Raw genomic sequence first — 14,313 nt, 5'->3', positions numbered from 1 at the left:
ATTGGAACTTAGAGTATCCAACAATTAGGGAATTGTTCAAAAATTATAGTGTATATATGTTACAGAATATATACATATAGCATATGTATATAACAGAATTAATATATTCTAATATAACAGACTATTGCAAAAAAAACACAAACAGGCGCTTACATGAATTGATGCAGATTGAAAGGAAAAGAACCAAGAGAAAAAGTTATCCAATAACAAAAATGTAAATAACAATTTTGAAAGACTTGAAAATTCTTATCAATGAAATGACAAATTATGACTTCAGAGATATGAAGGAACATACTACCCACACCTCCTGATAGAGAAGTGATGGATATTGTGGATGTGGTCAATCTGCAATTTTGTTTTGCTTGACTGTTTTCTACAAGGATTTTGTTTTGTTTTAAATTGGTACTGGATGGGAGGAAGAGAGATTGAGGGAAATGGAAGAAGGGGAAGGAAAAGTAAAGGTAAAAGAAAATGGGGCAAAAGGGAAGGACAAGGGAAAACGAAGGGAAGGGAAAGGAAAAGTAAAGAAGTAGAGGAAGAGGGAAGAAGGGAAGGAAAAGAGGAAAGGAAGAGAAGGGACAGAAAACAGGGCAGCTTTGAATTTATATGTTGAATTTATTATATATTTAAAAGAAAAGGTAGCCACAAATAAAAGATTTATAATTTTGTATACAAGCTCTTTCTGTTCTGCTAAGTATGAGAAAATGCCAATTTTATGTGGTACTTATGTTCAATATATATTTATATATTTACATAAATATATTTATATGTGTATGTTACATACATACATACACAAACACACCCAGAGCAGAACTAAAGTTTCTAGGATCGTCAGCTTTAAGCCTTTGAAAAATATAGGAATTCTTCCTGAGTACTTTTCATATCTGCTTTTGCTATCTCTCCCAGTGTATTAGTAATTCTCAGCTATCACATTTATCCTTTACCTAACAGTGATATACCAGAGCACAGCATATGCTTATGTTTTTCAAAATGGTTTCTCTGAACCTCATGTTTGTTCAACAGAAAAATAGAAAATACCATCAAAGTAAAAGTTAGTGAAATTAAGGGGAGAAATAGCCTATCTACAATTGCTATCATAGTAAAGTGATAATGATTTCCCTTACAAGGTTTGTTGATGGCCACATGTATGTTAGAGAGAAAAAAAAAAAAATCACTGCAGTTATTTGAATGGATGAGATGCAACTAAAGTAAAAAAACATGAGTATGACCTAAGGCAGTGGTTCTCAAAGTGTGATCTAGAGATTCCTGGGGATCTCTGAAACTCTTTCAGAGAGTCTTCAAATTAAAAGTTAGTTTTTATTTCTAACACGGTAAATATCTACAAATATTACCCACATTGAAAAAAAAACTGAACAGATCCTCAATACTTTTTAATAGTATAAAGATTATGAGAACAAAAGTTTGAGAACCACTGACCTAAGGCCTGTGATTCTCTCATTTCACAGACTGAAATCCCAACCTTCTAATTCTGATATAATTCAAAGACGAGAAGAAAATTAGCAAAGGCAAAGAGTTGCCTGACCCAGGAGAGGGTGAAAACCATTCTTTGTGGCTTGACTTCCAACATCACCAAGAATCACAGCTGGTGGGCTGCAGGCATTCTGAGACTCAGCAGACCCAGGAAGGTTTCACTAGCTCCACAAATCCCATGGCTTAAAAGGTTCCCTCCCATAAGCACCTCTAACACAACAAGCAGGAGAGGCACAATTGGACTCTGACATAATGGCCATGTCTTTCCCTTCATTTACTGTCACAAAATTATAGGGTGTTGGGTGACTAACCTACATGCCACGGAGCACTTCTGGTCTATACCTGGCCTGACACTGGCCTGAAAATCCAAGCCAGGGCAACAATCATTTCTAAGCATCTGTGATGTGCACGGCATTATGCGAGACGGTGAAAACAGAGACAAAATGAAAAATAGTCCCTGTGCTCCCAAACTCTCCTATTGAGGGTGAGCAGGAGGTAGAAAATGGCATTTGTCCAAAGAGGGAGAAGGGTGGGTGGAGAGAGGGGGAGGGAAAGAGAGAGAGGGAAAGAGACAAAGACAGACATACACACAGAGACAGAGAGACAAAGAGAGAGAGAGAAAGAGACAGATAGAGAAACATAGAGACAGAGAGAGAGAGACAGAGACAGGACAGAGATAGAGAGACAGACAGGACAGAGAAAGACAGAGAGACAAAGAGAGACAGAGACAGAGAAAGAGAAAGAAACAAAGACAGAGAAACACAGAGAGAGAGACAGAGACAGGACAGAGAAAGACAGAGACAGAGAGAGACACAGAGATACACAGAGAGACAAAGAGACAGAGAAAGAGACAAAGACAGAGATACAAAGACAGAGAGAGAGAGACAAAGACAGATACAGAGAGAGACACAGAGACAGAAAGAGATAAAGATAGAAGGACAGAGACAGAGAGACAGAGAGAGAGAGGAAGGGAGGGAAGGAAAGAGAAACAGAGAGGGGGGAGAAAGTGTGTGTATCAATGCGAGTGTGTGTGAGTGTGTGTGTGTGTGTGTGTGTGTGTGTGTGTGTGTTTTGGGAGGTAGTTTAGCTATCTCAACTGTGTGAGTGTGACTGAAAGCATTCTGGGGGAGGAACAATAACATCCTGGAAATTTACAGACACTACAACTTTGCCCTAGTTTTCTTTGCTACTGTTTTTGTTCTTTAAATATTGTTTTCTTCTTATTAAACACTTTATTATTATATATATTATATAATTTATATATAATATATTATATATATTATAAAATATATATATTATTGTAAACACTTTATTATTAAACACTTATTAAACACATTAATAAGAAACTGAGTTAACATAAAGAGCATTATCAATTCCTGGATATCTCCAGCCATGCCATTTGCACTCTCCAGGGGCTGTCCCCTCCTTTTCTTCTTTATACCTGAAAATGGGCTCTACCACAATGAATGGCTTTAATAGGCCAATTTTGGGTATATTATTCAGCTTCAGGTCTCAACCTACCTTCAACCATACAAGGGGGCAAGTATATCTTTCTAGCTTCCCTTTATATTTAATATTCTCCAATATAATGCATGCATTGTCTTGCCAAATATCATTTTACAGTTTTAATATTTTAATTAATATTTTAACATTAATTCAATATTTTACTATTTACTAATCAAATTTTAGATGATAATTTAAGCAACAACAGCCTCCATGGTGATATTTAAAAATAAAATTTACATTGACCATATAAGACAGGGGTAGAGAACATCCAGCTCATGGGCCACATAAGGCCTGTGAAATCATTCACAGCAATGCAGGCAATGATCAGCTGAAAGGTAAGTACAACAACCTCCCACTATTTGAGTTCTATAAATTGATAATTTTGTGTGGCTTTTGAATGATGTTATAAACATTCAAATGGTTTTTGGCAGAAAAAAGGTTCCCCACTCCTGATAAAGGATACACCTAGAGCAGTGGTTCTTAAAGTACGGTCTAGAGAATCCTGGGGATCTCTGAAACCCTTTTAGAGGGTCTACAAATTCAAAAATAGTTTTTATTTCCAATATGGTAAATGTCTACAAATATAATCCAGATAAACAAAAACTCTTTGGAGAGATCCTCAATAATTTTTAATAGGATAAAAATACTGAAAACAAAAGGTTGAGAACCACTGACCTAGAGTCTTAAGCTACCAAAAACTTAAGATTGCAGTAGAGCTTTTGGGACACCCTGTATTTTAAAATGGTATTTAATGCATTAATAAAGAAACACATGTATTACTATATCAAAAAAAATATTTTTTTTACAATTTTGATGACTACATTTCAATTTATTTGGTTTCCTTTTCACTTCTATTCATTTTAAACCCTGCATTTAAAAACACCATAATGAGATGAATTTCACCAAACTATCAAGGGGTCCTTAACAGAATACAAGGATTAAGAACCTCTGGACTAGATTTTAAATCTTCTTTCAGCCCTATATGCTATGATTCAGTCAGGGCAGCTAGTGGAACATGCAGATTAAGCCATGGTATTTTAAATGTTTATCAACAACAATAACAGCAATAGTTAATATTTATAGAGCTCACTATGTGCTAGGGACTATGCTATGCACTTACAATTATCCCATTTGCTCCTCAAAATGATCTTGGGAGGAAAGTACTATTGTCAAACCCATTTTACAACTGAGGCAAACAGGATTTATGTGACTTGCCCAGGATCACACATGTTTACATCTGTATTTGAACTCAGATTGCCTGAGTCCACATCTAGCTCTCAATCCACTGAGCAATCTAGTCAGGTATCATTTCTTTTTCTCCTCCACTTCCTAGAATCCCTGCCTTTTTCACGGGACAACTCATCACTGCCTCCAAAAGATCTTTCATGATCGCCCCCAATTACTAATGTATTCTTAAAACTATTTTGAGTTAATTTACACATACTTTGTATTCAGTAACTTGTGGATATATCATATCTCTGGCCCACCCCACTTTCTACCCAAAGAAAGTAATTTGCTTGAAATTAGGGATTGCTTTCTTTTTCTCTTTGTATCTCTAGCGCACAGCACAAGGCTTGCCTTGCTTAAAGAAGATGCTTTAAAAATAATTGTTGAATAGAATTGAAGAGTCTAGTCTTACTTCCTGACTTCTGGTCTTGTCATGCTTTGGACCAATGAACTTAGTTCTTGGATAATGTGAGAAGTCTTCCTATTTTTTAGTCTGAAACACTTGAAAGTTGTCAATCTAATTAGAGCCCCAAAACTAATGGTCCCAGGATTTCCCCTAGGAGAAAACCGAGGTTAAACTCAATATTATTTGAAGAAATACAGATTGTATTTTTAAAAAATCACTTTTTATATGGGGTATCATTTTCAACTAAATGTAAGACATGAAAAAAGAACATCAGCAAGATTCTATCCTTCACTCCCACACCAAAAGAGACAACAGAGGATCTAATTTGTTTGCTTTTTAGAGATATGCTGATCTTAGTGCAAATGGATATTCAAGTATAGACCATAACCTTCCAGTAAATAGGATGCACAAGTTATCATTTGGGAAACCATTATTATCTTATTTGCTTCTGGTGTTGAGGTATACATAACTATTCCAATATATATAAAAAACTAATGAAACATGTCAACATAGGTCTAAAGAAAGTTATTTACTTCAATTATAGCACAGTAAAATTCATAAAGACCAAAAAAAAATTGGTTATGCGATAGGTTAAATCCTACTTTGCCTTATGATGGCACAGTGAATATAGTTTTGGATTTGAAGTCAGGAAGATCTCAGTTCAAATACAGCTTCAAAAACTTACAAGATATAAGTCTAGATGTAGATTGAGCAAGTCACTTAAAAGGATCTCTCTGCCTCTGCCTTTGGATGCTGTAAAGGGAGGATAATAATAGCATCCCCCTTATAGGATTATTGCAAAGAACAACTGAAATGCAAATAAAGCAAATAAAGTATAGTACCTTGTATATCATTGCTGTTTTTGTTAACCATTTCAGTCATGTCTTATTCTCCATGACCCCATTTGAGATTTTCTTGGCAAAGACACTGGAGTAGTTTGCCATTTCCTTCTCCAGCTCATTTTACAGTGGAGGAAACTGAGGCAAACTCGATTAAGTACCTTGCCTGGGCTCCCACAGTTAGTAAGGTGTTCCTGACTCTCAGCCCAGCTCTCTCTCTACTGTGCTGCCCAGCTGTTCCATTCTTCTCCTCTTTCACTTGCACTCATTAAGCATTTTCTTTACCAGAACAAAGAAAGGCAGTAACATGGATGTTATTCACTAATCCAGTGGTTTTCAAAATTTGGTTTACAAGAATCTTGGGGATCTCTGAAAACTTTCAGAGGGTCTGCAAATTTAAAACTGGTTTTTACTTCTAATATAGTAAATATCTGTGAATATAAACCACATAAACAAAAATTCTTTGGACAGATTCTCAATTTTTAAAAGAGATACTGAGAACAAAAGTTTGACAACTCAATATAAGTCAAAAGTACTATGCAGAACCACCAATAAAATACTGTTTCAGCAATCTTCAGCTACAACAGAGAGGAATATTGTTTAGAGACTGAGGTTGGCGTGAAGTATTGGAGGGGGGGATGGGACAATTCTACTGTATTCTGTCCTGTTAAGGTCACATTTGAAATATTGCATTCAGTTCTGGGTACCAAATTTCAGGAAGGATGTTGATAAGTTGGAAAGTATCCAGAGGAAAACAACCAGGACAACAAAAGGCTTGATGATCATATCATATAGGATCTGTTGAAGGAATTGAAGTTGCTTTTAGTCGGTAAAAGGGAAGGACTTAGCAGAGACATGATAGGTATCTTCAAATGTCTGAAAGACTGAGATGTGGATATGGGAATAAGTTTTTTCTATTTGGCTCCAGAGGGCAAAGCTAGCCCATGTTGGCTAGAAGTTGTAAAGAAGCATATTTGACCTTAATATAAGGGAAAAAGAAACAACTTCCTAGTACTCCAATCTCTCCAAAAATAGAAGGGACTGTCTTAAAGAGGGAGCAAGTTTTTCCTTACTTAAGATCTACTAGCAAAGGGTGGGTCACTATTAACTATGTATGTTGTAGAGAAATTTAGGTTGTTCTAGGGGGTTTCTATGGCCCCTCCATCTCTTAGTACATATCACTATGTCACTCTTATCTCTGATACACTCTATACTATGTCTTTTTTTTTCTTTTAAATAAACATCTACTTGTAAATTCTATTTTTTTAAGTTTATATTTGGGTCATTTTTCAAAAGGTGAGTTATCTAGTTGACTTTGGGTTCAATGTTTCCTTTATACAGACAGGGCTTGTTGAATTTCTTGTTCTTTTAAAAAATAATAATTTTAGTCTATCAGCTGTTAAATTTTCCTGCTACAAAGCTTTACCTAGTTCCTGAAATAGCACAAATAAGGACACTGGAAAGAGACAATAGTCTGAGACCAATAGGACAAAAGAGGAAAAGAAACAAGGAAATGTTGTGTGTGAATGAATCTAGAGTGGTATTCACACTTCTTGACATAAGACCTCTCTGCAAACAAAAAAAGACCCATGACTTACAAAGAGGGCATTACAGTTGCTGGATCATCACCTGTCCAATGGGAATATAAATGGTAAATGGCAGCTAACATTTCATTTGGAAGCTTTAACAGGCAAGAAACTCTACCTTTCCAGCAAGTGAGCCAAAAAAAGTCAGTGCAGGTTCCAGAAATATACAACACTTTAACAACATGGAAAAGAATGCCTACAGTTTCACAGGAAGTGTTCTACCACAATCCTGAGGCAGTTTTTACTTCTCTTCCCAAACTAACTGGCAGTTAATTGATAGGCAGCAAAAAGGTGGGGTAGAAAGACAGAGGATTAGCATTCATAGTAACACAGTAGTCAACTACTACAGTCTTTCAAATAGTGATACTCACCTTAGCTTGCCAAAATTGACTGAAAGTCATTATACTAGAAAAGGGACAAAAGGACCTAATGCTGCCCATTCTTCATAATTTTTCCAGAGCTTCTTAGGAATTGTCTTCACAGTCTATAGTATATCACTTAAATAAGTTAATCTTTATCCCTTGAAAAAAACAGCCAAAAGCCACCCAAAGACAATTTTGGCACATGTGATAGGGAATCAGTTTGGGCACTGTTATTATGGGGGACAAAATAGATTAGGGGCATCTAGGTGGTGTCAGTGGATAGAGTTCTGGGCCTGGAGTCAGGTAGACCAACACTCAAATTTGACCTCATATACTTACTAACTGTATGACTTTAATCCAGTCACTTGTCTCTATTTCCCTCAGTGCCTCATCTTTAAAATGGAACTACTGATTATTGTGAGTACCAAATAAGATAATTTTAAAGCATTTAGCAACAGTGCTTGGCACACAGTAAGTGTTATACAAATATAAATTATTATTATTAGATGAGAAGATACAAGTACCATCTTAGAGACAAGAAGATCAGGATTCAAGGTCTGCCTCTGACACATATTGCCTGCATAATTAGGGATAAATTGCAACCTGTTGGTACCCTAGAGACTCTGAATAACTCTGTTATAGAAAGATTGTGATATGTAGCTAAGGAGGGAATTCCCAGATTAGGTTATTAATATGCCGTTGAAATCACATATCCAGGTCCTTCCCTTCCCCCCAAATCAAATCAATCAAACAATCAAAAACAGTAAAATGTAAGCTGTTTGATGGCAGTGACTATAGATTCTTGGCTTAAGAAAGTGAGTTCTAAGACTGGAGGAAGCTCCAGAGACTCCCAGGGAACCTAATTATTCTTTGCTTTTAACTTCTCTAAGAGTGACTTTTACTGGACTTTATCTTCATATGCTTTTTATCACCTTGAGGAAGACTTTTATCTGGAGGGTATTTTAATGTTTTGTAAAAGGTATTGAATATTTGAAACCTCAAGTTTTGACTACCATGACTCAGACCCTGGCACACAGTAGATACAATAAATGTTGAATTAAATCAATCTCTTGTGCAGCTCACTCTATAAACCAATTCAAAACAAACTACAAAGAAATATTCTGAGCAATGGCAACATGACTAGACTGATTATCTGGAAGGCAACATTCACATGAAGGCATGTAAATTTGGTCAATTTGCTTCTTTGGTTCAATAAATAAGCAGGGTACTACAAAGTACAAAGATTATAAAGAACAACAAAACCCTCAAGTCCTGCCCTCTAAAGTCTTATAATGTAGTTTACAAGCACTCAGAAGTCTATTTATAAGCCACATCTCCTACCATAGACTTTAAAGTACCAAAGAAATATCCATAGGGCTGTCAGTCCCAAATTTGGCCATATCAAGTACTTCCCCCACCCCCCAAAAGCACAGCAGAGAGATTCTAACATATTAACCTAAAACTATTACTATTTTATATGCCATATGATTAAGACAATATATGTGAAAGCCTTTTTGACTCTTCATTATATCTCAAGGTGACTCAGTTCACCAAGGTTACAGCTGCAGAATTCGATAGGTCCCAAACCAAATAGAATACAAGTACAGGGATGGATTGTGGGTATTGTAGTCTATAGTAGGTGTTGTAACCCAGTTAAGTTCAAAGTGGCTTATTCTGACAAGGTTGGCCATAAGATAATGAATTTTTGGGGCCAGGGCAATTCATGAAACTGTAGATTGAGGGAGAAGAAAGGATGTAATCTACGTTGGTGGAGTCTATATCCACAGTGATAAAATAATGAATCTCTGAGAAGTGATTCTTTTAAAAAACAAAGACAAGGAATTTATTTATAGCTTAACTGGCTATAGGTAGCCTTTACAAAAATATTTATCAAATTATATCAACTCACTCACTCTAAAAGACACAATGAATTACAAATGAAAAGCATTATAGTATAGTAGATCAACTCAGCATTAGCTACAGAAAGAATGGCTGCCTCTGACTTATATCAGCTGTAAAACTCTGAGCAAATCACTTAAGGATAACCACTGAGCAAGACTCTAAGACCATAAGGTACATAGAAGGTGGCCACTTGTGTTGATACAAGGAGCTTGCTCTACAAGAGGAGTTAAGAAAGTCCTTTAGGCCAATGAAATCAAAGATCCAGTTCCAATCCTGAAGTGGAAATAGGTACCTTTAAAAACAGTCAATTGGGGCAGGACGGGGGTGTCTAAAGCTATTAGAAGCATTACTTTAAAAAATTTATTCTAAGTAGTCACCTTTCATTTAGGCTACCTGGGAAAGCTACAATTCATCATTAAAACAGACGCACAATGCATCCCTGGATAGAAGCCCTTTAGTATTTTCAATTTAGTTATCATGCTTCTTTTATTTCCAGGACTGATAATGGAAAGAGATATCAGTTATGGAAACTAGGTTTAGACAAGCTTGTCTGACTAGGCTGGGAAACTGGTAGAAAAGAAAACAAGTTTTTGATCACTAATCTTAAAAAAAAAAAAAATCCCATTAGGTCATCTGGGTCTGTTTTGAGAATTATAGTTGAGAACTCAAGCATCCTATAAGAGCTATAGAGAAAAACTACAGGTAAAAGAAAGCTAGCAGGAAATTTAAAAAACAAAACAAAATAACACTTATCACTTGATAAAAAAAAAAAGCTACAAACTGGAGAAGGAAATATTTGAAATTTTCCACCTGCTGTTGTGGGGTAACTCACTGATCTAGAGTTTCCCTTCTGCAAAGTAACAAGTCACTTCATTTCTCTGATCCTCAGTTTCTTTAACTGAAAATGAGAGTTGAACTAGATGACCCCAGAAGTTCCGCCCAGCTCTAGATTTTTGATCCCATGATCCCATATCAATTATCTAGGGGTGTAGCCTTAATTAGTGCCAGTGAAGACAGGAATATTTTTAGTGAATATGCCAAAGTTCATAAAATCACTTCTTCATGGACTAACATTTTCTTTCATATAGTATGATCAGAAACTATGACCTTAGACTAATCAATTGTTTCTCTTAAGAATTCAGAGAATACCCATCTTTAACTAGATAAAATACTAAATATCTTTTCTTTGAATTCTCACTCAAAGATCTGCTGGCATATGTTATTGTAAGATATTTAGAGATCAGTTCAGAAGAGATCCAGCTTTTAATGAGCAAGGAAAGGACTTCCCATCTTTTTGGGGGAGAGGGAGAAGAGGAAGAAGTGGCAGATTGGAGAACTGTCTCACCCCCCCACACACACCCCAGCCCATAATTAAAGTCTCTTATTTCCCTAAGCTACTATAATAAATCAATGCAAAGAGAATATATTTGTAGAGAATACTTTTCTTTCTTTTTTAAACATTCTTGTTCTTTCCTCTTCAAAATGACATAAACATAATAGTAACGAGGATTGGTATCAAGGAGAGAAAAATCTATAGAAAAGGATCATACTGCACTAAGAATAAAAAGTGCCATTCTCATGAACCACTGCCCCAAGGGCACACAAAGGAAAATCTCTACAAATCAGAAGAATGACTCTTAAAAAGCACCCCATGGGAACAATCCCATAAAATCCATATGAACATTAATTTTGAAAGTCACCAATTCCTAGGTGACCAGATGATTTGCTAATACAAGTTTAAAGGGCTTAGTTCATTGTCAACAGCTTTTTGAACTAGAATATGTTGCTAACTCCCGGGGAAACAAGGGGACTGAAAATAAACAAACTTCTGTTCACAGTAGTGTTAAATCACCAAGGTCATTCTGCAGGGAGATAAGAGTAAGTCCCCAGATAAAACCATGCCAGATATTAAATAAGACTGCCTATTAAGATTATATATCACAGGAGCACATTGAATGAGATTAAAATGAAGGACTAAAAATCATCAGTGCTAATGCAAAAAGCAGTCTTATTGTAAACTAGATTATAATTCATTCAAGCACCAGAAAAATCACTAGTTCTCACACATGGGATCCTGATTAAGCTTTTAGTCTACTATAGCTTAAATATTTTCCCACCAGAACTCCAGGTTTCATCCCTATTAAGTATAAGAGGAAAATGTGATAACTCGGGGAACAACTGGAATATATATAGTACATGAATTGCTACAAAGATCTGGGAGCTTGCGGGTTAATGCTGGAGGGAAGAATCCCAAAAGACAATCCTTTATGTAGTCATAGAAAGAAGCACTTACAAATTACTTAGGAAGCAGAGCAGAGAGCTAGCATGCTAAAAACTTAAAACTCAAGTCACAATTCTGAAATGCTGCCTTCTCTATGTGGTAATTAAAACTCTAGGAGTCCTGGCTATAAGACACGGCTGTACATGATGCAGTACACAGTGACTCAACTGGCTGGGTAAGCTTCTGTTATATTCCATCATTATGTAAAGAGCAGCAAACCCTCCTCCTCAACCCATATATACATACATATCTATAAATCTATATGCATACACACACTCAGCATATTTTACCTTCCAGAAAAACATTCAGAAACAAGGTTATCCTCAAAAGTTAAATACTTTGACTGTACATGTATAATCTATGTCAAAATGCTTGCCTTTTCAAGGGGTGGGGAGGGAGAAAAGGAGGAAATTTGAAACTAAAAAATTACTTTAAATGACTATCAATTTTACATGGAACTGAGAAAAAATAAAAGCATACTATTAAAAAAGTTAAATGTTCTTGCTATTACCACCTCCTCCATGCTCTTCTAATTGCCCTTAGTCCCTCCCCACCCCCATGTCATTTTCTTTTTCCCACTCTTAATGTACACTTCAGAATAGAAACATAACATACTATCCTTCTATCCTTGACCCAGGTAAGGTTGAATTTCATTATGCCACAAACTCCAAATCTCCCTTCTTCTACGTAAAACTCCCCTCCTTAAAACAGATAGTAATCAATTGATCCTTTAAAGAAAGTGAGAACCTGCTTATTTAAAACCTTGACAACTTAAATTACCCACTCCTGACACTCATGGTACAATTATTAACCATCAGTTGCGAACCATGTGGAAAATTAGGATCTCAAAACAGAGGAAAGAAGATGGCTTTGTTCAACAAAGTGGCTCATCAGAAACCTACCAAATCAAGGAGTGAGAGGAGGAGGAGAAGAGGTATGAAATACTCCCTAAATTAAAAAAAAAGGCCATACATAGTGAGGAAATGTCCGCTACCAAACTATCCTGCTAGGTCATAAACACTACACAGTGCAGCATGCAGTGCAAGTACAGTGGGTAACAGCCTGCTGTGGCCAGTGTAGCAGGAATGTACTGTACACAACCTGACCCAACTGTATAGAGAGCTAATGCATACCTTTCAGTCTTCTGGGATTTCCATTCTTTTGCTGTTCCTCTTCCTCATTAATGGTGAATAAACCAGGGGGATTTGGCCTTGAACTGGTCTTCTTCAACCTTTCTTGTCGGATAGCAGTAGCTGATCCAGGCATGTCGCTGCCACTTGGGGGTTTTGTTTGTTTGTTTGTTATTAAAAATATATGTTTATGTAATTGCAGCCTGGGTGAAGCTGCTAGCTCCTAAGCGGCAGGATCATTTGAGCACTTGTAATAGATCTCCTATGGGTAAACAGTGTGCAAACAGCTGACAAATACTACCATCCGCTAGGCAGAGGAGGGCCTGCGGTCCCCCACACTTCTCACCCCCCCTCACCTCCCTCACAAACCCCTTCCCACTCCCACTCACTCTCCGCATTCACCCATCCCCGCACTCTCAAGGAAAGCCCTGATTAAAGGCACAGCGCATCGGTCCGATGCCTCTCTCTACTGCCTAACCTGTTCAATCAGATCTTCCTTCCTGCTGCGGCACCCTTTTCCAATCTTCTTCCAGCTACAGCACACTAAAATATTCAGCACGCAACACAAGAGAGGAAAATATGATACGCCACCGTTAACAGTTGCCCTGACAACCCTGACATATCCTAATCAAAGGAGGGCTGGGAGCGTCTCTGTCTCCCCCAGCAGCAAAGCAGCAGCTTGCCGGAATGCCAGGTCCTGGGAACTCAAAAGCAGCGTGAACCTGGGCAGCTCCTTTCCTTCCCAGAGCAGGAGTGGCAGTGGCACTGGTGGCAGCCGGCAGAGGCAGCAGCAGGAGGGGAGGAGGGATGGAGTTTTGCTTGCACAAGCAGAGGAGGATTCAGTCAAGAGAAAGGGTTCCAGGCAGGGAGCCTGAATTTTTTTGGCCAGGTACTCAATTATTACATTCTAAATCCCTGGCTGAATCAAAACCATGGCTGGGATCATCTCAAGTCCAATCTCATCTCTCTCAGACTTCCCGTGTTTCCTATATGTAAACATAGGCAAACCTACCCCGAACTTAAGTTTGCCAGTAGCTGTCAAGCGGCACCCTCATGCTGTAGACCCACTAAAAATGGTCTCCAAAGAAGGCAAACAGAATCTGAGTTCTGCCTGATATCCTCATAGATCATAACTTGGAATGTTTACGGAGCACTTCAATGTCAAGTTGACAGAACAGAAGTGAATAAATTAGTTCGCAGAAAAGAAAATCCTGACACAATGAAGGCTCATGCAGAAAACTTTCCCCATTACTTTACAAGCCAAGTTGCCATTGGCAATTCTGGGTGTTCCTGGCAATTCACGGTCCTTGACCCAAATTTCATTTCCTCTCCTTGGGCTCTTATCTCTAAAGCATACAATCCTAGGACCATTCTGGAGTTTCTTGTGAAAAATAAGTCCCTTCTAGTTAGGTTTCCCTAGTTATGTCCTTCCCCAAAGCATCCAACAATTGAAAATTTGTGCCTTGCAAAGTTTTCAGACAAAGGAGAAAATCATGTAACTTCGCAACATCTCAAGTTGAGAGAATCCTTGCTTTACTCACTGGTTTTTATAAAACAACAATTAAACTAACCATGACTATATT

The 14,313-nt window shown here is 37.3% G+C and overlaps 1 protein-coding gene across 7 annotated transcripts in view; it reads right to left on the bottom strand.

Moving 5' to 3' along the window:
• Nucleotides 1-14,313, bottom strand: part of MAP7 (microtubule associated protein 7) — a 237,560-nt gene that overhangs the window by 185,160 nt on the left and 38,087 nt on the right. For 2 of the 7 annotated variants that reach the window (XM_031964214.1, XM_031964216.1), the window contains exon 1: nt 12,734-14,255. The exons of 1 other annotated variant lie outside the window; for it this stretch is intronic. In XM_031964214.1, coding sequence (XP_031820074.1) covers nt 12,734-12,866 — 133 coding nt within the window. In that variant the 5' untranslated portion in view covers nt 12,867-14,255. Of the gene's footprint in view, nt 1-12,733; nt 14,262-14,313 lie in introns of those variants that run through there. 4 more of the 7 variants (XM_031964215.1, XM_031964217.1, XM_031964210.1 and 1 more) reach the window with 3 other exon arrangements.

Source organism: Sarcophilus harrisii, chromosome 4 (genome assembly GCF_902635505.1).
Source record: "Sarcophilus harrisii chromosome 4, mSarHar1.11, whole genome shotgun sequence".
NCBI classification, from domain to species: Eukaryota; Metazoa; Chordata; class Mammalia; order Dasyuromorphia; family Dasyuridae; genus Sarcophilus; species Sarcophilus harrisii.
The sequence above is the reverse complement of the archived record's forward strand: the minus strand, read 5'-3'. Positions and strand labels throughout refer to the sequence as shown.